The 26,152-nt window shown below is 38.2% G+C and overlaps 1 protein-coding gene across 1 annotated transcript; it reads left to right on the top strand.

Moving 5' to 3' along the window:
* The first annotated feature begins 10,731 nt into the window (after positions 1 to 10,731).
* On the top strand, positions 10,732 to 25,332 carry LOC101845987 (neuronal acetylcholine receptor subunit alpha-7-like). Its single transcript, XM_013079348.2, has 6 exons — positions 10,732 to 10,993; positions 13,570 to 13,679; positions 17,424 to 17,623; positions 19,350 to 19,479; positions 22,950 to 23,074; positions 25,238 to 25,332. The coding sequence occupies exons 1-6, from the start codon at positions 10,871 to 10,873 to the stop codon at positions 25,330 to 25,332; spliced, it is 783 nt and encodes a 260-aa protein (XP_012934802.2). The 5' UTR covers positions 10,732 to 10,870.
* Positions 25,333 to 26,152: the final 820 nt, after the last annotated feature.

Raw genomic sequence — 26,152 nt, 5'->3', positions numbered from 1 at the left:
AGAGAGAAAGAGAGAGAGAGAGAGAGAGAGAGAGAGAGAGAGAGAGAGAGAGAGAGACAAAGTGTGAGAGGGGGCGTCATGAAGGTGAATTTCCTCCCACGTTTAGACCAACTTCATGTTTCTAAAGGAGTTTTTGCTTTTCTTAAGATGTTAAACTAATGTTTGAGCAGTAGAACAAATGTCGATATTTTCACCCCAAATTTGGAATGATTGAGATGAAATTAGTGGTATGTTCCTATAAATCACAAAGAGAGTGGAATGCTATCATTATTATGCTCCACGTGTTTTTTTTACAAAAACAAACAAACAAATGAAAAAAACACAAAAACAAATATAAAAACTCTCGACGAGTACAATTGGAAAGAATGGGAAAAACGTTTACAGCCAGAGATTCGTAAAACACTTTTCATCTTTGTTTCTAATAAATACAGCTTTCAAGACGTTTGAGTCGTTATCTATGCATATTTGTGAAAGGTCGTCACTTTGGCAGCCTAGAACTTCCCAACCACTTAACTCTCGAATTTGACAAAATTAGTGGTGGTTCGGAATCATGCAAAGAGTGCACAGTTTTATTGAGGAGCCTGAAGTCACTGTAGTTTAATTTTCAGTTTTTCATTAGTTTCGTTTAAATCCAATCTTGGGAAAGTCCGTCTTCTATGACGCCATTATAAACAAGTGAGATTTCCGTTCACTAGCCGTGCGCTCTTTTTCGACGCCTTTGAAATTCTAGAGTGTACAACCACGAAAGTGGAATAGAGAATCAACCTATACATCTCTATATCTAAACCTTCTATTTTTTATCTCTAAAGATGTATTGCTCCATTCCAGTAGAGTGTAAAAATATAGTAGGCCATTGACTTTCAGTTAATGTTAATGCACCGATTATTCTTTTTCTCACTTAGGAAATAGAACAAGTGCTAGTGAAACATTTTTCAAAGAGCTGCAGTGTTATCTCTTTTGTTGCTCTTTCGCGGTCATAGTTATCCGGAATTCAATTAACATCCATTGCTTCATATGAGCAATGACTTCTGAAAGCAATCTAGATTCTAGTATCAACAGAGACTGATCACTGCCCACTTCTCATCGTCAGTCTGACCGGGTCAAAGACAGGTTAGGAGATCCCTCTGGGCATCGCATAGGCCTGTATGTCCTGTATTGATCGACACATCGCCCTTCGTTCAGGTTTTAGGCTAAAGCTTCTTCGTCGATCGGTGGATTTTTAGTAGCCTTGCTTAAGCAGGGGCCTGCCTCTTTCCAATATCTTTTATTGCAGGGTAGAACCATAGGATTCGCTGGGAACGTAGTAAACATTCCAGACCATAGATGTGAGAAAAGTGGTGACACAGAACTGTGAGCAGTAATAAGAGGGCAGTAGTTTTGAGGGTGGAAGTCCACGGGCCATTGTTGCTTATGAGGGGATCTGGTAGAACATTCTGCCGAATACATTAGAAAGTTTGGATCAAAGGTTAAACCCCCCCCCCCCCACACCCAAAGAGAGAGAGAGAGAGAGAGAGAGAGAGAGAGAGAGAGAGAGAGAGAGAGAGAGAGAGAGAGAGAGAGAGAGAGAGAGAGAGAGAGCGATACAAGTGCGAATGCTTTTTGACAAGCAACTTGAAAAAGATCTGGGGAAATCTGCATTGCAGAGTTCGCCCAAGCCAAGCTATGCAACCAAGACACATGGACCCGAATGCCCAACGCGTAAAGAACAAAATAATAATATATGGTTGTGGGGTAATTTAACCTACAGTTTTTTTCGTTTTATTTTGGTCTCCACAAGAAAGCGTAGCTTGTATTATACGTATTCTTTTGAATCACAGATCCTCGATTGAATTGTTGAAGCAAAATGAAACATTCCGCGACCGTGGAGTTTGGAGGTTGCGTTCTTTGACTTTTTTTTAGACTTTAGGAGTTTTCAAAAAAGAAAATTTAGCTCCCATGCCTCTTTTAAAAGGGTGGGAGTTTTACATTCAAAATGTGTACCGGGTTAACATGCAAACATAGTTTAGGCAGCTGGGTGGTATAATTACCGGAATGAACTGTTTTGTTTACATTCTCGTCGGAACAGTGTCTGCGACTACACTATCACTCTACGTTTTGATGTATTCTTTTGAAACGGGTTGAAACCGGGATAAGTGAGTAGAATCTCAGCCCCCCCCCCCCTTTTTGCGTTTCTTTTAAGAGTTTTTAAAAGTTTTTTTCTCCTCATAACATGGTCGTAAGCCTCACTGATTTTCAAAAAGAATTTAGATCTAGACTAGAACTGTGTCAGTGTTACGACCGCTTCAAAAACAGAACTGAATTTGTACACTTTGCGACATACTGATAAACTGGTTGGGAGCATTTATACTCTAGTAGATTTATTTATCGTACAAGAAGGGGTGGAACGAAACAATATCGTATAAGGGAACAGCCATTATTACAACGAAGCGGGATTCCTCGGCATTTCGGTGCGATGCGTGTTGTAACTAATCTGTAAACACTACAGTCCTAGACAGTGAAAGTAAAAAACATTCCCGAAAGATCGGGTGTTCCATTTGAACAAGTCTTAAAGCCTAATAAGATCCAATTAACGCTGCCAGTTTGTACAAACCATTATTTATTAATGTAATAGATATTTATTTGGTACGGGGGGGGGGGGGGGGGGGTACGCACCTAAAGTCCCGATTTGGCTCAAAATTATGGATATTGAGTTGTAGGCATTTTTAGCTCTCCTACAACTAGTCCATCGCACACGAATCCCCAGAAGCCTTGTACATACCGGGCATGTTTGTCACCACCATTTCCCCATAAAGTAAATATTTTACTTTTCTTTATCACCCGTTTTCTCAAGCACCGATTAAAAAAATTATATCCACCACTTTTCATCTAATCTTCATGAAATTTTCACAGAATGAAAAAAAGATACTGAAAAATTGTCTATGAATTTTTAGAATATATAGAATAGATTTCTTTTGGTGGTGGTTGGAATGTGGATTTTCACGGATATTTGTCAAACTTGAACACGACCTCATGAAAAAAATCATTAAGAAATGTCTAGGAAAATTTCAGGAGAACAGTTTTTAGATTTAATGTTCGATAACATGTATGCCAAAAGACAATCAATTTCCATAAAAAAATAAGTGCGGTATTCATTATGTAAGACATGTCAACAAAATCCAATATGGCCGCCGTATCCATAGAAACAAAAAGTTTTAAAATCAATTTTTGACTGTGGATTTTAAGACTCCTTACTAAACTTGTTATATGTGTGGAATTTGGTAAATTATGGTACCATAATAAGCGAGATAGCCTTCAGGTATAGCCCCCCCCCCCCCACCCTTAAAATGTTTCTTATCAAATAAAACTGAAGCAAATTTACCATTTTGAAACTAGGCTACCCGCCGTTTACCGTGGTTTCCAGTTACAGTACGTATCGCCCTAGATGCTGAATGCTGTGATTGGTTCTAATTCTGACAGCCTTATCGCTTATGGTGAAGATGAACATTAATTATCGCTATTTACCTGCAGATGGTAAATAATGCCCTATTTAAATTTATTTAACGTTCAATAGGCCTAACATGTTCGCTCCAGAAGTATTGATTTGTGTCCGGTATTTCTCTTTTTTTTTTAGGTAAATGCAACAAAAAGAATTTAAAAAATGATATCAGTATCAAACGTATTGTTACACTAAAACTTCATATTTTAAATACGAAATAAAGATGTCTGTCTTGTCTGAGTGTTTGCTTAACCTTATTAGTACACCCTGGGGTCATTTTGTATCCCTAGGGTTTTATTCTTCACATTTTAGAATACTACTAGTCCGAAGATCTCTTTGAAACTTTCAGTATTTCTCAGAAAATCATTTTGACTGACGGCTATGCCTCTATTTTTTTAAAAAGCGTACGGATCGGAATAAAGAGTTATTTCCCCTTTTGAAAGTGGTGGCACAGAGTTCCCCACATTGTATGGGTACGATAGTACAACACGACGTCCAGATAGGGTTAAGTACATAAACGGCATGCGAACCCTCTCATACCATAAGCCAGTCTCAATGGATCACTGTGAAAACAAAATCTGAAAGTGGTGTGGGCTTGATAAATGTGTGATCTCTGTAAATTCACCTAGTGGACGGATGGCCCTAGGAACTATTTCATGCATCCTTCTGATTCTTTCCCAATATCATACTAAATACAGAATTGTTGTTTTCTTTCACTTGAACTTTAATTGCAAGAGGCGACCACACATTTCTGACGCAAAGATCCAGACATGAAGGATAGACAAGTTTCCTTGTATACTCCCACCCTGTCCGATCCCTTAACAAACAACATCTACCACTCTGCATGTTGGAACAAGCACCTATCTCAAGGAGGTGCACAGTCTGATTTGGCATTTTATTTTCAGAACATAAATCTACCAGAGGCTATACATTTTTTTTTTAAAAACGTGTTGATAGCATAATATACTTTTGAAGAACAAAAGTACATGTTCCCTGAAGTCCCTTCTTGAATAATACAAGCGTATTGTCGGAGAATATGGTTATGAAATCGTCATATCGGTCAGAGTTACGTATTAAGAAATGCAGAGATTCCATAGGCTTTAAGTACAGAAAAGAAAAGAACAAACTTGAGTGGACGTGTGGTACTAAAGAAAGGGAAGATTATACCCAGTCAGAAATATGAGCTCTTGGGATAAACGACCTGCAAGTAATCCAAAATGTTGCGGCTCAATGGTGTAACACACAGGAAAGATGCCAAATAACGAGGCTGCCTGACATTGAAGAGCTTGAAGAAAGTGAAAAAAATGCCCCCATTACTCCTGAAACTTAATTGTATAAGACTGCTCCAGAATCTACAAAGAGAATCTGCATAGTCTAACAACCTGTGGTTTAGCTTTAATGCTGATTTACCATGTAAGTGATGAAAGGACCGGAACAGTCCTTCACACGAGCATAACGGTGCACGACGTCACAAGGAGTAGAAATGTGACCAATATTATTCACAAAATTGGTGTCTATATCAGCGTCTCTACTCTGTGAATTTGCAGGATATACAAAAATGTTTGTCTTTCAACATGAATTTGCCAATGGAAGAACCTGCTATTGTAATCTGTGATAAGGATGATTCAAAGCCGATGCTCATCAGACAAACTGTGCAGTCTTAAAAAGCAAATGAAAAATATTGTGACAACCTAGGTCCCATTCTAGTAATACTGAAAAACAAAACCACTGCAAAGTTGAAGAATAAACTATCTAAATATCCAATAGTAAGTAACAGTGAACAAACAGTCTACCCGAAAGCCCCTCAACACCACAAACTCCGAGTGTAGTACAGGCCTTATGGCGTGTAGACACAGCGGGCAACAGACCCCCCCCCCCCGAGGAACAGCAAGTTCCATCATACAGTAGTGTTGAAGTAGGCTCCCAACCTCATCTCAGACAATTAATTATTTATAATTGTGTATACATGCAACTTACCTTGAGCCATCAAGTAAACCCTGATCTGCATGATGTCATCAAAAACTTAGGAGGTCAATGCAAGAAAAAACACACCTTTTGGATTTGTTGTCTGTGAAATGCCTAACATACAAAATCCGTGTCCAAATCAAAGAGGAAAACCATACCATAATTAAAGATACTGTTCCAATTTTAGGTGCATTTCATTTGACAAATCAGCATACGAATACGTTTGTTTCAAACTTTTAAAAAAGGATCTGCGTTAGCTGACTTTCTTGGTTGCAGCAACTTTACTGTTCTTGCAGCTTGAACTGAACACAAAGAAACATTATGCAAGACGGTGCTGAGTGTATTTTTATGAGAGTAGATCTTGTGCACGGCAAATTGATCAGTACAGAGAGCAGCACAAATGTTTAAATGTAAAGGATAACTAAAATGTTTCCAATGGATCCCAAAAGCTACTCTTGGGGGCGACAATGCAACTTGGGAGGACGGTGGGAAAAAGGAGAGCGTAGGAGCAGTCTAACACAGACCTGGAGAAGATTTGGGTGTCATTGGGAGATGTCAGACTCGCTTGATCAAAATGCTAATGCAGGCCATGCGACTGACACTCAAGAGTAGCCTATATAACATCTACATTCGATCAAGTTTGATTCCATAGGACAACCACAAATACTTCAAGTGGCTGCGGATTTCTGGGCTATGCTGGGTCACTGCCGAAGGGACAATTGCTTTTTTTTTGCTCGCGTTTTGCTCAGACCAAGTCAGGCCATCCTTATCAATGCATGAATGGCAACTGCAGAATAGGCAAAGCAGACCAGTACGCTTCCCCCTCCCCCCTAGTGTTCCTGTGATATCCGAACAATTATTGTCAATTGCATAGAGAGCAGCAGATATGTTTACATGTAAAGGATAACCTAAACGTTTCCAATTAATCCCAAAAAACTACTCTTGGTGGCTACAATGCAGCTTGGGAGAACGTTGGGCTAAAAACCAGAGCCTCCATTCACACTAGCTAAAATAAAGGAAGCAGGAATGCGTACTAAACTGATCTAGATAAAGACGAGAGTTAAGACTAGTTAATAGGTTAGCGTCCTTTAGATTAACGCATAGATTCTAAATTGTTGCCGAATCAGATCTATATATTATTATTGAATTCTGAACTCCCGAGTCATCGATCAATGGTCACGGGTTTGTAGCTAACCAAATACATATAATATATGCATATTATGCACATGGCTTATATTGTGGATACTGTAAATTTGAATATTATTTGATGTGCAGCCAAACTGGATTTATGCGACTAAAGTACTAAAACTATGAAATGATACAAAAAGAAGAATTTTCTGAGATCATAAAATGCCCTCAATTTGAGCATTATCAACTACTATTTTTACATTTTAATTTTATGAAAATCTAAAAATGATTCTAAAAATGAACTTGTTAGCCTGAAAAAACCCTATGTGTCCCTGCAGGTCAGTATCAGCATGAAGGAAATTTCCAAACTGGGTTAACATAATTTTCAAAAACTATCACCTTTTCCCTACCATGTAAAGCAAGAATGAAGTAAATATGACTATATTTGACGAAAATACAGAACTTTTAATTAGGCGAGGTGAGGAAACACGAAAAGGAGAAAATGGCCAAAATGTTTCCATAGCAATGGGGTCTTAGAATTGAGATAGAGACTTGAAATTTAGCTGTTATCTTGGGTATGCCACTACAAGGTAACATACAAAAGTAGAAAACTATTCATTCTCAGAGAAAAAAACAACTTATGGACCACACAAAATTTTAACGAGAAAGGACTTCACGTCAAATGCAACCAAATATTAGCATTATACTAGGTACGAGACACTAAATTTTCAAAGTAGCTGTATGTCAAATTCATCTGTTACATATGAAAGGCCTATGTCTAGTGAGAATTTTGGTACCATACTTTTACCTCTAGCTCAATGTTTAAGAGAATGGCAGCTGTTTCAATTTAACATAATAATAAAATATTGCTACAGTCGTTAACTGGTTGCAACCCCATGTTTGACAGATAGTGAAAGAGTACCAAGTGCACCAAACATCTCTACATTAAAAGAGTACAATCAAAGAGTACAATCACTATAACATAGAAATGAAGCCTAATATTTTTTCAAGACTGTGAGATCATTACAAATTAGTATTTTATTACCTCAAACACGCCGAGCGCCGCACCAGCCTCAATACTGTAGTATACTGAGTGCTCCCGGTAGTTTCGCAGAAGGATTCATGCAAAATAATTCCAAGCCGATGACTTTATTCTAATTGAAAAAGAACTCTTCTTTCTATTGATAACTTTTTTACCTGGTACTTTACACATTTCGTGTTAAAAAATTATCTTTGAAAACTTAGACCCTTTTTTTCAAGGTTTTCTATCTAAACATTTAAGGCCAATAATAATAACCACGGGAAACCACGCTGAAAGCTGTATAGGTTTCCGCCAATGAAAAGACGATATTTAATCATCAATCTTTCTGCAAAGCATTTGAATGCATGGGTGTCAATTTTGAACCGGGGGACTTCGCATTCGGACCGCGAGGGGCTTCCCTTTCCTCGGCGATTCTCCATCTCCAAATACCCGGATATACAAACAACTTACACTATTATAACGAAGAAAATCTGAACTTTTTCAAAGTATTCAGCACTTGGTGTTTTATAGCGAAAGAGCAAAGAAACAGAGATCTGAATTACCCCCCATTTCACCGAAACCACGCGCTCGGAAGGCAGCGAGTCGGCTTACGTGCTGTGTTTACACTACCTCGATTAACGTTTGAAATAGCACCATAAACACATGAGAGTACACACACACACACACACACACACACACACACACACACCCACACACACACATACACTCACACACACATATAATAATATACACACATACAAACACACTATCACACACACGCACACATGCACACATGCACGTAGACCGCGTCGGTGGCCTCTTGGTAAAGAGTCCTCTCTGAGAGATCGAGAGGAAGGTTAATTACTCTTTTAAAAGGTATAAAATACAATAAAAACGAATTTTTAAAATCAATCCAAGTGTAAAACTGAATGATCAACAGACGATAGCAGCTAGCAGGGCACGCCCACACAGTCAGCTGTTTACGTAAACAAGCTTGAAGTGAGCAAGAAGTTACCGTTTTTACTTCGTTTTACCAATCATAGTTGTTCACGTTTCAGACCGTTCATGCTCGAAAAGGGGTCAAGATTTAAAAATAGTTGCGAATGAAGAACGTTGGAGTAAAGATTTTCAACTAGTGGAGCATCTTTGGTGGAAGCAAAGGTCACAATGAGGTAATGGTTCTAAAAATAATCTCACAGCTGCACACAAGCAAAGTCCAAATTCTATTTCTCGTCACCCGAGCTCACACCTCCAAAATAAATCAAAATGAAATATCTGTAGTCGATTATAGTTTTTTTTTTTTTTAAATCTTAAATGAAGAAGAAGACATCAAGCTTTCAATATATCCACCCCAAAAAAATTTCATGGAAAGTCACTTTTTTGTTTTTCGAACCTCTTAGCTGATAACAGCATAGTGCGTCGTACGACTGATATTGATCGAGGCAGACAGATATGTGAGGTATCACACTTCATATTTGTTGGACGAAGATAATGAGTCACATCGATTTTGGTCATTTGGTGGCCATCTTGGATTTTATAGCCTCATGGATTACGCCATTTAAAAAAAAAAGGCATGGGGCTTATTTTTTTTTACTTAAGCATTTAAGATGATAAAGCAAGTGAGATACATACAATGGGAGCCCCACTGTCACCGGACTATCGTTACTTACCCAACTATGTATGCCAGTCACCTGGTGGGCGTCGACAAAGTAGAGCGCTCTAGCCATGTCTTTTGATTTAAGACACAGGAGAACAACACTTGTGCAGACACGTACAGCACATTTTCTTCTCCAGAAGTTTGTTATTAAAAGAATTTTAGACCTCTTTGTAACTGTTTTATTACTTTTGTTTGAGACAGCATTCTCTTTTAGAGCGTATACTTCCCGACGGCTTCTTTGAAAATATCTCACTCCAACTCCGGCCTTAGTGACGTAATTTGTCTCCAATTGGTTAGCAATGGCTCGACTCCAATACATTTTTCTGCATCCTCTGCCATTTTTTCCATTCTTACTTCCCTTTACTATGTTCCTATTCGACCTGCTATTGTCTTTACACGACTAAAGTGTTTCCTTTTCCATGTCCAGATCTGATTAAGTCTAGTCTACGTTCAGCCATAACTCGTTCAGAATTGAAACTTTGCTCACATTAGAGTCATCTGGCCGTGTAGATGCTCTCTACAGAATCTGATCATAATTGAGTATTGCTACTGCCTTGCAGTCCATAATTAAAATTACATCTGTAGATGATTATTAAGGGAATGCCAGTACTCGTGGAAACTTACTTCTTTTTACCCTGGCAAAACGTTTTACTTTGCATTGCTATTACGAGTCACATTCCTACCTCTTTGGTCATTTTACTGCCACGTTTTATCTGAGATTTCAAGTATTAACAATAAATGTCTTAATTTTCAAAACATTTACAATTGGTTCTTTTCTTTTTTATCCCTCTAAAATAAAACCAACTACATGTAATCGCATCATCAGCATGTAGCTGAAGTCGAAAACCCTGCCTTAATCTACAGCAGACAAAACACCTGCAGCAGACCAAGACAGCTTTTTTTTCAATCACTGGTTCTCCAGACAATTTAACAATCTTTTATTAAAGCCTTTTGCTATTACAACATACTTTTGTTGTTTAAAAAAAAAGTATTTGTCTTAATCAACAGATTGGTTGACTGGTATTAGTGTTGATAATAAAACAAGCAAGGAAAAAGGGAAGGGAAGAAAAAGCACACCAACCTCTAGTTTTTACATTGGTTGAAAAACATGATTGTTTAAAGAGGAGAACGATTCGCACAAATAACTCTATCAAGGAAAAAAATATCAATCGTTAACGTCCTTTTCGACGACTGTGATATTAGGTGTTTAATGCCAACTTAGACGATGGTCGAAAATCAAGTTGAGTTTCTTTTAACAAGTTCTGGGGCTCTTAGAACGCTCTGCCAACAGAACATTTAGTTTTCAGTCATTCCTCAGATAGGTGACAATGGCAAGCGGAAATAATGTTTTGACATGCCTTTTTATACAGGAAGGCACATTTTTTCGTTTAGGGCTTGGCACTTTCTTTGTTTGCTTGGATTTAAGGGCTAGCACTGGAAATGGCTAATTCAAAGGTGTTACTTAAAGTTATTTACGCCATTTTGGCAAATGGCCGAACGCTATTTGCTAACTTCACAGGGTCGATAATATTGCTTGTCATATGTCACGTTCACAGCGCAGCACGGGTCTACGGAAAAGGAACTAATCCGCGATCTATTGCGACAATATGAGTATGAGGGCCGCATGGGTAGGCCTGTGGTCTATTCCACGGACATGCTCATGGTCAACTTCAGCCTGTCACTGATACAGATTCTGGACGTGGACGAGAAAAACCAGGTTCTTAAAACCAATGTATGGTTTCACTACGTGAGTATCTCTCTTCAACATTAAGTTTATAGCGCTTTTCTTTTCCCACCAGCTTTTTTCATAATATGTTCCCCTTTATACGTTTCCTTCCAATTCACATTATTATTTAGCTTGCTTATCAACTCATTCTTATTTACCTTTATGGTTAAATCGAAAGCATCACTGCGGTAGCAAAACCTGAACATGATTGTCTTTTTGCGACGACAGAGTTTTGTCTGTACTCTATGTGAAGGTTCCGAGCTCGGGGCCTAATGAATGATTGAAGGGCAAACACATTACCTTTAGATCACGAGAGCTACCCCCAAAAACCCTCCCCTGTATATTTTGATAAATAGCAGAACAATGTCTTTAGAAAAGGGTTGCCATACTGAACAGTGTTGTGAATAGATGTAGAAGCTTTGACTTGACTGCAGATGTGCCAATGCGCCGAGTGACCTTGATACACAGCTTTACCATGGGCGATCAATTAGATAATAAAATTGTTCAAATTTACATAATGTCGCATTAAATTAAGTTCTTTGTCGGCTGTTCTGCTTATTTTGAGACGTTGATTCCGAATAAAAAATCAATTTTAAGATACCATAATTATTTTTTTTAATTTTACGTCCAAGTTTAATTCTGCACGAAGGCAAATTTCAAAGTGATTTACGTCACAGCGCGTCTCCCCCAAATCTGAACATGATCGCACGAAAAAAATCAAGCAGCTCTTGATATCTCGACCGAGTCTCCAAGCCATCGTTCGATTGTCCAAGGTTTGTGGTTGCACCTAATAGGGGGTGCCCACACACGCGATCGAGTCGGGCGGGTCGGGTTGGGTCGATCTGGTAGTCGGGGACTAGCCAAATTGAGGGCACAAAGCGGCCATCGTGGCACAAACCGATCGACTCAGTCGGTGACCGACAAAAGCAAACGCGTTTGTTTTCAGACCTGCGAATCGCACGATCGGATGGTTTGCAGCCAATCACAACAAGGCTGAGTCACGTGTCCATGTTGAAACTCAAAATCTCTTCGAAAAAGTGCAGACTTTGCTAACAGAGTTACCCTACTTGTGTGAAAAGTAATAAAGGCGAAACTATCAAACTGTGCTATTATTATTCTTTTTCTGGAGAAACGAAAGAGAGCTTCAAAACAAAGACTGCAGCACCATCAGAACCAATGCGCGGACTTCCGCGGACACTTTTTTGGACGAGTGAACAAGAGCTATCTTTTTATTAACTATCTTTGATAGTAGAAAGTAATCGGAAAACTATTGTAGCCATGTTTATGGGATCCCAGGCTGCCGCAGCACTGCAATAAAGAACTGGGAAAACGAGCCCTGGAAGCCATTGAGGTTAAAGGTTTCTCTACTTTAACTTCCAGGTCGTCGGGTACAATCACGTCGGGCTTGTAGTGTGCATTGAAACCACCTAAAAACGACCCGGTCCGACGCCCCGCCCCGGCCTACATGATCCGCTCTCGCTAGTGGGCACCCCCTATAACAATTTAGCGTATGATTGCTAGATCGCCCAGTTTTTGTATAATTTATCGTCACGTGCAACAAGGCCATTACACTGACGATGAATTCTCAATGGCGTGGTAGCGAACCTCAGTGTTCAGCCTTGGCGTACATTTGGGAATCTAAGAGCTTAGTTTAAGAACTGAACGCGTTTTCTTTTTATCAACAATTAGGGTTTAAGCGTGCATTGCGTTGTGTATATTACTTTATTATTTATGCGCTCATTTCGTAACCATGTGTAAGCGTGCGTGCGTGGTAAGGAAGAAGATGTGTGTGTGTGTGTGTGTGTGTGTGTGTGTGTGTGTGTGTGTGTGTGTGTGCGTGTGTGTGTGTCGCGTGCGTGGATCTTGTTCGTACATGCATTTATGAAAAGCTCCTAGGGCTGTGTTTACACGGGAGTGGGCTCTATAGAAGTGATCTTCATTATTATTATTATTATTATTATTATTATTATTATTATTATTATTATTATTATTATTATTATTATCATCATCATTATTATTATTATTATCATTATTATTATTATTAAACGGTAATGTGGAAAGCATATATGTGGATGTATAGCAGAAGGGAACAAAAAAAATTGAAATTGTTTTAAACCATTTTGTAAATCCCATATAAATTGAGAGGTGACAACACCAATAAAAGAATGTGTAATGTCTCTAAGCCAGGCAGTGAACAACAGCTCACATAGTGAACTTTTCACAGTACATGGCTTTGTATAACGAAAGGTTCGTTGTGTGAAAAGTGAGGCGTTTTTAGTGGATTTGTATGTGTTGTTTTGCTTTATTACTAGAGATGAAATTATAATACAATATTTGATTTTACAAAAACGCTTTATTTGCAGTGAATTTCATAGTGCTTCCAAATATTACAAAATAATAGTTAAAAAAACACGACTTATATTAGAAATATATAGAATTTAACATACAGCAATTAAAGCAGTTCATAGCATAATAATATGTTAAACTGTTTGTAGCATTCTCATGTCTTCATCTGTTTATAAAAAGTGATTGCAAAGGTGTTTTTTTTTAAACATTACTTTAAAAAACTGGGTAACACGAAGTGCCTTTATTTGCAGAAATGGAGAGATCTGCTCCTACAGTGGAGTCCTGCTCTACACGACAACATCTCCAGTATCCGAGTACCATCCAACAAAATTTGGTTACCTGACATTCTCTTATACAACTTGTAAGTCCTGGCGGTCCAATCAGAGTGCCCGAGGGATTATTTAGTGCCTCTTAGATCTATGAGCCACGAATTGGCCTTGATATCTAACTTTAAGGAGGTCAGACGAAAGTGAACAAGCTATAACAGAAGGGTGAGTGCTTTTCGAGACTCACGTGGAGAGGTCTTGACAGTCGTGGAATGAAATCTACAAGCTGCACTGAAATATGGGGGCAGGGTGGTATCGCTGTTTCAAAACAAGAAATTTGTAGCCAAGGTCTTCACAAAAAGTTAAGGATCACTTGCAAAAGGGCACGCAAAATAAAAATCAGCAAATCAAATTCTTCCTTCTTTGACATACATTTAATTCATCAATCCATAAGTGCAAAATAGAAATTCCATCACAGTCGAAACCAAAATGCGTAATTCCCAGCGCTCAAAAGGGACCCTGCGTCAAATTCGCAAAATCGCGAAATAACCGGTCTCGAAAAGTCTCAGCACAATCAAAGAAAAAGACCAGTTAAAGTTCGTGAATGTCAATGGAATTGTCAGAAGTGCGTGTGCCCACCATTCACGGAAAGTAGTCAAGGCATCACTGGCGCATAGAGTTGATCAGGCGTGCCAGAAAGGCCTCAGGAATATTGCTGTAGCATTAGCAAATTCGGTTTCAAATTGGCTGTCTTAGTCTTGGCTAACTTTTTTTAGCCAAGGATTCATATCAATGACCTACTGTTAGAGCGGTGATCAGTCGAGGACCCCCCCCTAAAGAAACAAACCCCCCCCCCCCAAAAACAAAACAAAACCCTCGAGATTACTGGGAGTTAGTTAGCCCCCCCCCCCCCCCCACACACACTTTTTTGGCAGACTCCCCTATTCAATTGTTAAGTAACATAATCTGTGCTTGTGACTGATTGTTTATGATGTAATGAAACAGTTCTGAGTGTTGAACACACGGCTCAAACTTAAATCATTTAAATTTATAATGCCTAGGTATATGAGTGTATTTGACAACGACAATATTCCCTGTCTCTGTTGATTAGAATGAAACCATCAACACTATTAAGTTTCTGCTGCTGTAGTTTTAATCATCCTTGAATAAATACTCCCATGTCCATTGCTCACGACGTTGTAATTAAAATGAGCTTACAAAGTGCACTTCCCACACATCAAACCTAAATCCAGGGGGCTCTCGTGGCCTAGAGATTAAGGTGTTGGCCTCTCATTCAAAGGTCCAGGGTTTGAATCCGGATAGCGACCGAAACATTTTCTTCTCTAAAATTGTCTCATTTCACCTCCTTTCCTGCTCTCTAGCAATATTCTGTCGTCTGCTTTCGTCTCCTCCTTCTGCCCCCATCCCCTCACTCCTTTGCCCCCTCCTCTGGGCTCCTGACATTTTCTACAGCCTTTCTACTGCTACTCCTTGACTCCTTCTTACGGCTGTGTTTCTGCCACATCTCTGATCTTCTGGTAGGACAGATCTACACATAGCCCTCTCGGACAAGGGCGAAAAATCTCGGAGGGCCCGTGTGCAAGTTGCGCTCGTGAAAGATCCCTTGGTGGTTTAAAATCGATAAGAGTAGGCTTCGGCAGCCACCCTGGCAAAATTCAAAATTTCCTACCAACTAAAAATATTTGGTGTGTCCCGCGCGCTCATATGACCTTATGCAGTTGCGAGCGCCGTAAAACATTTATCAAAAAACAACCTAGATCTAGCAGCAATTTGATGACTGACGCGTGACACTCTAGTGGAGCTGTTAGGGCACTCACGGCAGATTTTTTAATGCGTCCTTGTCGCAAACGTGACACAATTGTGTATGATAATTTGACAGACCGACCAAAGTCACCCCATCACGGGGTAGCTTTGTCCAATCCTTTGCCAAATAATCCTCAAAAATTGAAATAAGGGACAACAATGATCAATCACTCAGTGCATACCATCCCTTCCAGATAATTTATCAAAAAAAGATGTACAATTTTATGTTGTTTTAAAAAGTTGTCGACACAAGTTGCCAGCAAAGTGGCCAAAGTCACCCCAGTTTATGGTTAGAAATCAATTCGTGCCAATCGCAGTCGTGATGTTTCTGAGCACGCAGTGCTAATAATGGAGCAGAAAGAGAGAAAGAAAGAGAGAGAGAGAGAGAGAGAGAGAGAGAGAGAGAGAGAGAGAGAGAGAGAGACAGAGAGAGAGAGAGAGAGAGAGAGAGAGAGGATGTGTGTCCGGGGGGGGGGGGGTAATTTTTATGGTCGTGTTTTTCAAAACGCGATGCCCTTTCTTGTTTTGTGTCTGCGTGAGTGCTTATGAAATTTGTAACCCTAATGCCTTTGTAAACGGCAAAGACAATTTTTACCACGCGAGATAAAAAAAAGGTATGTCAAATGTTGTGTCGTTCTAGGTCAATCAATAATATGTTGTACGCACCCTTTGAGTAAAAAGAACGGAATAACTCTCACCCACTTTTAAGATACTTGCTTTGCGATGAATAAAGGATTCAGGGTTTATTTCTTGCATTTCCACGACATTTGTTTACTTGAGGTCTCCATTCTCTTGTTTAGAAGGACAGTAAGACAAAAGTGCTGCTTCTTAAACATTGAAACTGGAACAGGGCTGTCATATAAATATTTCCTTCCTGGATTAATATACATTTTAAGATAAGATAATATATTATTGTTCCAGAGGAAAATTGTTCTTGTAAAAACACATGCATGAATGAAAATTACATTATATTATATTACTCTCCTTAAAGTTCGATATGAAAAGAAACGTTTAGCTTACAAAATGTACATATCACAGGAGATGCACCACTATTCAAACGTATGCAGGAATTTAATTAAAAGATCTTTAGGGTTATATAGATACATACTCGGAAAAGCAATACACATTGATGTTTATTCTGACAATAGCCTCATACTAGATTTTAAAAGAACTACTTTTATATCTTTCTCTCTTTGTTTTTAGAGGTACATAATATTATCTACCGTTGCGTGAACTTAGACTTTGCGTGGAAAAGGGGTGTGATAGGGCGTTTGTGATGCTGTTTATTATCTTTTTTATACTTGTTATCTTATACATTTCATAATTTGTAGTAAAATCATATCCAAAGAGCTTGCTGGCTTTTTTAATCTTTCACCCTACAATCCCAAGCATCAAAAAGAAAATACGCCTAGATGTAATCGTATAAAGGGACATAATCTTATTTTCTACACTCAAAGAGGTGATATCACGGAAACATCTTAATTTTCTTAAAAGAAACATTCTTTAATTTATTGTTTATGCACAAGAGCATCGTGGTGATGCCAGTCAAGCTTGTTATCAATTGTTATTCCAAGATATTTGTTAGAGTTTGCAGCCTCCACCTCCTGACCTTTAACTTAAATAAATAGTTATTGCAATTGGGTTGTTTTTTTTACTTTGAAGTCTATTATTAATTCATTTGTCTTTTTTGAATAAAAAAGAAGTGGTCATCACACCACTTTGCAAATATATTTCCAGCGTCCCTGTATTCATTCTCATTTGTTATCATAAGGCCTGGCGGATAGTAAAATGGATAGCCTGGCTGTGCTAGAACAATGTGTTAAACACTAGAAAGAAACAAGCGCAATCAGTGCAGTATGTTAAAATGTATTTTTTATTTACATTCTGGCAAATAAAGAAAGGTGGCATAAGCAGCAATAGTAATGCTTCTAGAATTACAAAGGTCTACCTGAGAAGACAAAAATACATAGCGCCCGTGAATATTTAATGTTACAATGCTTGTTTTATCTCTCCAGTGCTGATGACCGCTTGTCAGAACAGCGGGAGGCTTTGGTGGTTGTAGAGCACACTGGTCATCTTCTGTGGATGCCCCAAGCCATACTAAACAGCTCGTGTTCCTTTGACACGTTGTTTTTTCCTTTTGACGTACAAACGTGTCACCTTAAATTTGGATCGTGGACTTACGACGGGGATATGCTCAACATTGATTTTATTGGTACTGGATTATAGATAATAACTGTGTAACAGTGATTTGTGTACTGTATAATCGTATGTCTTTAAATGGTCGCGTCCCTGGACGGGGGAGGGCGAGGGGGTGTAGATTTTTTTTTTACGCCCCTATCGACACAATTTGATTATTTTGGAGACAGGCTGTGGCACTGCCTTGGATGAAAGAAAATCAACGGATTCAGGCAGATGAATAAAGAAACTGGAAACAATTTCTCTCCTCACGAGAATCGAACCCAAGTCGTCTGCGTGCGACGAGCAGCACCTAAGCACTGCGCTGCAAACGTTACTTTTCATTCTCCACAGTATGTCAAAATTCAAGCGTGTGTGTGCCCCTCAATTATCATTGGGGATTCATCTGTGCATACTATTTTCTCCCTTTTGAATTTATAGTTCATTTTCCCAACCGGAGTGGGTTGTCTATTTTAACGAATATTTCAGTTCTACTGTCGGTTTTGTCCTTAAGGGTAGGTGGAACCTATGCAGACCTCTGCAGCGTTTGTATTATTTATGCGGATTTTTTAGACCAAGAATATTCAAAAGCTGTTGACAAAGCAGCTTACTTTCTCTAATCATTATTTTGCACGTGTTTCTTCAAGTTCATAAACCTATTTCTGGCGTCTTTTTTTCGAAGATAAACCTCCAAGATGAATACTATTCGCGTCGTTTAGGTTGGAGCTTTTGGTCCTCATTACCCTCCTCAGTAACCGGTATTAGCAGAACGAACACTGATAGTATACAATTCACTTTTTCAAAAGGGAATATGCCAGGGTTTTTTTGTTGTTGGCGTCAGCGTGTTCTTAAATTCAAATATAAACTTTTCGTTTTGAACGTTACTGCCCTAAATGCAAGTCTAAATATGGATACACAATAGACGTATTAGATTAACACTACAAGTAATGCATTTATTATTTGCTTCTTTAAAAGAAAATTATGTAATGACTATCGGCTTGATTTTTCATACATGTAGACATTTGAAAGATTGCGTGCTGAGGGAATGACAACCACAACAAAGAACACGGACGTATTGCGGTTTGTCACTCATGTTGGTATTGGTTTTAAGTCTTAGCTCTCTCATATTCCAATTCCAGAGTCTGTGAGGTAGCAATTAGGCGCCTCACCGTTGCATGCAAAACCCGTGAATTTGATTCCTTTGCGCGGAGGATTTTTTATCGTGCGTCTTCATCTGTCTGCTGGGGCGTTGTATCCCTTTCATCCCGGATTTACCTTGACAGCTAAAGTCGAAGCAGCTCCCCTCCTAAATTATCTAAACTGTGTCAGTGGGATGTAAAAATAGAAAATTGCAACTGTAATAGTAGCTCTGTAATTCCGTGTTATTAATACGATTATACGGGTGAAAATGTGAACGCAAGGAAATCTTGTTCATTGGTCGCTGGTCATTTTCAACTCTGTAAGGTAATTTAAGAGGCGGGACCTCTGAGATCAACGTCTATCTCCGTAAATACCTTTCTGAATACGTGGAGGGCCGGTATAACTCACAAAAACGACTGAAATTTAGAATGCCCCGTTCAGCGTAATACCGCTGACTTTGTGGTGCGCTCGTAATACCTTGTTTCATTGATGATAGCACGTACGTTTCAAACCAAAAGCAAAATGCTTTTCGAGTTGATCTAAGGCCTCATCGGCTATAATCCTATGTATTGTTTTTCTGAATTTTACAGATGTGGCCTATTTATTTTCCTTTACTTTCACAGGTGCTGTCCACAAGATGGACATGGCTGACTTCATGCCGTCCAATGAGTGGGATGTCATTAGGAATGTCGGTATTCGCCACGTCAAGTACTATACATGCTGCCCAGAGCCATATCTTGATATGACATTCACGTGAGAACCCATTCAATTCCCTTGCCGATTTTAACGTGACAATTTAAGGGATGTTTCGGCAATCCTGTTTTCATTTCAAAGTAGCGTCGCATCACAGTTATGCACTTAATCAAGATCATCGCCTTAGGAAGAGTTCCCTTTTTAAACTCTTCGATAATTCTGTTTAATGGACAGGTGGTTGCATGGTTTCAATAGCTCACCAAAGGAGACGCGGAACTATGTATTATAGGATGAAGAATTCCAAGACGGGACGACAGGCCCCATTTCCGGTCTAACTGGCTCCCCTTGGTAACCAGTTTGCTGCGCGTATAGAGTAGAGCTGGGTTTTCTTCAAATTTTAGGTTAATTGCGAGCACGAGCTGCTCGCCCCAAGTGAGTTACGAGTAGGCTAGCACCCTGTGACGTCAGCACCGTGTGTCGTCAGTGACCTCACATACTGTTCCGTGCCAAAGGCCGACAGTGTTACTGTTCCTTCTTTCTTTCAATTTTTTTCCTCCACCCCCTTCTCTCTCTCTCTCTCTCTCTCTCTCTCTCTCTCTCTCTCTCTCTCTCTCTCTCTCTCTCTCTCTCTCTTTCACACACACACACACACACACACACACACACACACACACACACACACACACACACACACACACACACACATACACTCACACACACACACATAAACAGAAGCTGGTCAAGAAACTAGGAAAGTCGAGCGTACAACAAACACATTGGCAGGTCATGCGTCAACACACTCTTAAGTCCAATACCAATCATAGCCTAGTATGAGAGGCCCTTTATGCCACTACAGCCCGATTGTGTTGGCTTAGCTTTACAACTAGCGCTACCGAAAGCCGGGGTTAGAAATATCCACCCAAACAGTTTGCTGTCAAAGTTTACTGCTCATATAGTACAACACAACTACATTACGATCTTCTTCTTCTTCTTCTTCTTCTTCTTCTTCTTCTTCTTCTTCTTCTTCTTCTTCTTCTTCTTCTTCTTCTTCTTCTTCATCTTCTTCTTCTTCTTCTTCTTCTTCTTCTTCTTCTTCTTCTTCTTCTTCTTCTTCTTCTTCTTCTTCTTCTTCTTCTTCTTCGTCTTCTTTATAACTCTATTATTGTTATTGTTATTATTATTATTATTATTATTATTATTATTATTATTATTATCATTTCTATTATTATTTTAAAAAAAAATTATTAATAATAATAATAATCATCATCATCATCGTTGTCATAATTCATTATTACTATTAATATTATTTTTAGTGGTAGTAGAGTAGTAATAGTAGTAGTAATAATAATAATAATAGTAGTAGTAGTAGTAGTAGTAGTAGTAGTAGTAGTAGTAGTAGTAGTAGTAGTGGTAGTAGTAGTAGTAGTAGTACTTTCTTTCTGAAGGAAACGTTACATTCGTATCACTGTTAAGGGATTCTCCATTTGCTCAGTTGGTATCACAATAATAATAATAAAAATATTAACAATAATAATAATATATTATAACAGTTATATTGCGTATTTCCCAAAAAGTAACTCAATGCATTTTACATTGGAATACTCATTTTCAAAATCTTTCTTACTACTTCCTTTCTACTCATGCAATATATATTTATGCAAACACGCACACACACACAAACACACACACACACACACACACACACACACACACACACACACACACACACACACACATACATACACACACACTCACACACACACACACGGACTATTTTCTTTCTGACGTTGGCACATAACAACTATAGCAAAAATAACGCAGAAAGCTTATGAAGGCCTGTTGGAACAGAAAAGGCTTAGGATGTTTTTTGAAGCTATCAAATGTTCTTAAATGTCTTAGATCCATGGGTAATCTGTTCCACATAAATGGACCCAGATATGAGAAAGATCTCTCTCCATATCATTTGTATGATTTTACGGGTGTCACAAGTACATTTGTTGATCTTAGGTTTCTCCCTAGCATAATAATATACTGATAAGTTCTTGTAGATCAAAATGAGCATTTTTATTTACACATTTGAAACACATGACACATATTTTAAATATCATTCTTTCTTTTACAGGGAGCCAATGGAGCTCTTTTAATAGTGGAGTGACATGGTCTCGTTTTTTAAAAATCTTGTTTTCAATCTTGCGGCATTGTTTTGAATGCTTTGAAAACGATTAAAATATTTATTGTTCTTACCTGCTAAGAGTGATTTAGTGTAGTCTAATCTAGATAGAATAAGAGATGTTACCAATGTTTTTGAGGTCTTTTCGTTCATGTATTTTCGAACTATGCCTATCCTTCTCAGCTGAAAATAAAGGGATTTGGACAGAGAAACTATATACACCGAGATTCTTGACAACTTCTTTACTAGATGTCTTATGCCCATCTAAATCAATGTTATCAGTTTCCAGATCTCTATTTAATTGTAGATTATTAAACTTATAAGAATTATGTATGTCTTTTCTTCGTCTAATTTCAATGTGTTTACTATCATCCACTTTTTAAATTCATAAAAACATTGTATAGTGATAGAAATCTTATTTGGCAGATCTTGATTGGTGCCATTAATATACTGTTAACAGTGATGATGGTGATACCATCTTATATACACTTTACAACTATTCCTCAGCGGACTGTTGAACACAGAAACATTCTTAGCAGTTTCCATGAAGGAATATCGTTCAAGCTGATATGTTACAGCCTCTATACTGCAAAGATTTTTCGTCGTCTGTGGCCGGGCACCCCTTCACACGTGGGTGAAATGAGAAAAAGTAGTGTTAAGTGCCTTTCCTAAGGACACTACGTTGGGCTCAGCTGAGCCTCAAACTCCGAACAAGCAAATTCACGTTTTCACGTCTGGTAGCCTAACCCCTGGAACCGACTGCCGTGGTTTGAATTCCTGCCTAGTCGTTTTTAAAAAAAACCAAGGTCATTTTAAGGCGTTAAATTTGGAGGTTTCACTTCCTAAATAACCTAAAAGTGTAAAAATTAGCATAAAACCCATTCACTTACTCACTTACTTACTAAGCAATAGAATGTTCTTGAACATGGTCAGAGGTCCTGACTCTAAAATAACTGTTGCATTGATGAACGTACCTTTGTATTACCCTAGCATAGCCGCAGACTCATTGCCACGTGGAGACATTTAAGGACATTGTTCTTTTAAGCTGAAAAAACAACAACCAACAAACATTGTGTTCCAACGCCCATGGGGCCATCAAAATATTCATTAATTTTTGCCATTTGTTACACTAATAGCAAAATATACGTATTGATTATTATATCATAAGCATATTTAGGAATCAACATATTAAACACATTTAATTAAATGAAAGCCAAAATGGAAACATATGTGTTCGCTTCGAGGACGACAAACAAGAGTACATATCTTTTCTAAATATTTCCCGTTGATTCCAGGTGGTACATATTATGGTTATAATTTCCTACGTTAAATAATCCTTTCCATGCATTTCTTTGTTCAGGCTTGTGCTAAAGAGGAAGATTGCCTTTTACACGTTCATTTTGATACTACCTTGCAGTCTGCTATCACTACTCACGATGGTCACTTTTTGGGTTCCTCCAGAATCTCCGGCGAAACTCCAGTTAGGTAAGAAAATTACCTCTTCTAAAACTGTTTATAGGATAATTTATTAGCCTGATACACAGAATACTAGCGGTTAGGCGTTGTGCTGTCACATTCAAATGACCTGAGTTCTATTCCTGTGTGAGGTGAATTTTTATCGAACATCTCTGTCTTTCTGTGGGAAGTTGTATCTTTCTGTTGGAAGTTCGTGTCAGCCGCTTCCTAAATAAATTAAAATGTGTCGAAGGGGGCACAAAACGATTACAGAAAAAAGAAAGCATATTGCCGGTAAATAAAGTCTGTTAGTGAGTTCGTAAAGTTTTCAGTAGTAGATACTATATTCTCGAAAGTAGCGCTACCTTTGTAAAGAGAATGCACATTTTTTATTTTGTAGTGGGCTTCTCAGAGATGGGAAAATAAAGAGACAGAGAAAGATAATTATAAGAAGGCACAAGCTCTGGAAGCAGCTTTGAGCGTGGAAGAATTTGTAGCGAACGAACTGTTGGAAGAGCTCCACATAACGTGGTCATGCTAAATGATTTGTGACGGACGAACTGCAACTTAAAATGTTTATGTCTTATGAAAACAGGGAAAACATGGAAAGACATCAAACTAACATAACATTACTTTTGATGTGTACGGTCTTAACCGTTTAAATCAGATGTCGTACAGGTTAAGTGATGATTTCAATCTGTTCTTAGGTTCTGAATTTTACCCGGCCCTGATATGCAGGATAGGCACATCCCACTTCGTACTTATTCTAATGGTATCGGTTGCATGCCCCCCCCCCCTCTTTCCTCCATACTTCGCTTGTGAAAAGTCATTTCTTGATAATTATTCCATGTTACATGTTCCAAATACAACTATCTGTAATGTCTTGAATACTTTATCAACAAATGAGGATGCCAATCACCAATCTCGCTTGCCGCGTGATTCAACCGACTAAACGTCAGGAGACAAAATACATCGCAAAACTGTTTAATTGTATTGTGCTTGTACCTACAAATTTGAAATTCAGATACTTATTATGGTAATATGATGTAGGGCGAAAGTGTACAATCAACTTTTTAAAAAATGCTTTGTTAACAAAGTTACTGCATATAGGTGTTTGAGACCTGCCAAAATCCGAGTGATTCAACCGCCTAAACGACAGAATGATAACGTCTAGGCGCTTGAAGCACGTTAATCAAAGCCACTCAGCGAGTGCCAGCGGTCGCTTGAAAGTTTGTATGACAAAAGCAGCTGATAACAGATTTTAAGAGAAATTATAAAGCCATGCCACTCTTATTTCAGTTAGTTTTGAAGAAACATAATCAGGAACATAGCAAGTAGTATTTCAAGTAAGCACAAGAGTGATTGTTTAAATCTTGAAAATACAAAGTACAGGGTGTCTAAAAAAGGAGCCATTTAATGTATAATAACTTTGTTATCAATGCACAAATTTTAACAAAGCTTCGAGCAAATAAATTTCAACGTGACGGATATCAGGTTTGAAAATATGATCAAAATGAACCAACGCCTTCGAGGAATATAAAGGTTTTTAAAAATTCCAACCAAAATTGGGTAAAACGCAAAACTTCGCTTCTTAACAGCGTTCAGCTACAGGGGTGTCATCAAACCGTTCTAGTTTCAGAAAAATTACAGTAAAATCACGACAGTCACATAAGATGGACACCTTAACGTGCTGAGAAAGTTTTGGAGAAGTTTGGAAATGAGAAAGAATTTACTACACAAGATATCTTGGGACATCATGATTTTTCCTACGAGTGAAATTGCCAAATAGAAATAACGTGTTTCAACGAATGATTACAATTGGCAGCTTCACAAGTAGGACGAACAATGATCTACCACTATAACGACAGTAATATCTTACAAAATACCATACTGATGTTATGTGACGAAATAAATCTGGATCAACAATGTCCAAAGGCCAAGTGGCCCCAGTAAAACGTCTTACATAAAAATAAAATTTTTATGCTCATGATTAAAAAAAGTATGGATTTTGTTTTTGTTTTTAGCCACTATAACTACATGTTGTCTTTAGAATAGAGATGACTTTGATTTTAAATTCGGCAACCAAAAACAAACCAAAAGCTAGGAGTCGTTTGGTAGCATAGATTTTCGAAAATGTTATCCGTTTAGAGGTTGAATCACGTGGCTAGCGATTTTTTCTGTGTGTATTTTCAGGTATGAATATATTCCTTGCCTTTTTCGTCTTGCTGCTTCTGTTAGCAGATTATACTCCTCGGGCATCGACTTCTATACCGTTAATAGGTGAGTAGTTTTAACACTCTAGCAATAAAATGCTTTGGAAATTCAGTGGGCTTCAATTACAAAGCAATCTGACATAGACATCAGACTTAAAAAAGAACCTGTGTTGTTTTAAATGGTTTTATTGTTTGGTGCAATTTCTGAGCTTGTGATCTTTTACGGTGGCACTTAACACAGTGAAGCTTTTTTTAAAAGACAGAACTCTTACCTCATCTTGCAGAAGTTCCAGTTGAATGAGAAAATGTATTAATTTTCTAGTACAATAATAATTATAAACCAAATGTCAGAAACAATTTTGCTCTACGTATATATACCTATTACTGTGGCGGTCGTATTTATTTTTGTTTATTATCGTTTTGTTTATTTATCGGTCTTATTCTTTCTTTTTTAAAAGGGGAGGGGAGTGAAAAATAGATTAACCTATTCCTTTTCCCACTTGCTTGTCAATCCCATTGATGCTGTTTTTTCGCACCCGCGCCTTAAGAATAGAATAAATTCATCAAAATTCATTGCATTGTGCACATTACGTGTTATTCAGGCCAAGACGTTAGAACTGCTACAGTAACGATCATAAAAGCACAGTCTACGGGGGTAATACACATTGCATTGCACTCTTCTTTAAAAATGTTTTCATACAACGGTATTTGTGAGTGTTCCATAAGGGCAGCACGCTAGTACCAATGCATTCAAACTTTCAGTACTCAGCATAGATCTATTTCACAATGGAAGGTGAAATGCTAGAGATTCAATTCCTGTATTTATCTTAAACGTGACTAGTTCTAAGTTAATATTGATGCTGAAACTATCAGGCAAGGTTTAATCTTAAAGTTT

The sequence above is a fragment of the Aplysia californica genome, unplaced genomic scaffold (assembly GCF_000002075.1).
Source record: "Aplysia californica isolate F4 #8 unplaced genomic scaffold, AplCal3.0 scaffold00049, whole genome shotgun sequence".
Taxonomy (NCBI): Eukaryota; Metazoa; Mollusca; class Gastropoda; order Aplysiida; family Aplysiidae; genus Aplysia; species Aplysia californica.
This window is presented reverse-complemented; position numbering and strand designations above follow the sequence as displayed.

Bases quoted from the DNA above. Each gene is read 5' to 3' on its own strand.
- LOC101845987 (XM_013079348.2), top strand. From the start codon at position 10,871: ATGGGTAGGCCTGTGGTCTATTCCACGGACATGCTCATGGTCAACTTC. The intron at 13,680-17,423 runs GTAAGTCCTGGC...TTATCTCTCCAG, and splicing joins GACATTCTCTTATACAACTT to TGCTGATGACCGCTTGTCAG. The intron at 19,480-22,949 runs GTGAGAACCCAT...TTCTTTGTTCAG, and splicing joins TATCTTGATATGACATTCAC to GCTTGTGCTAAAGAGGAAGA.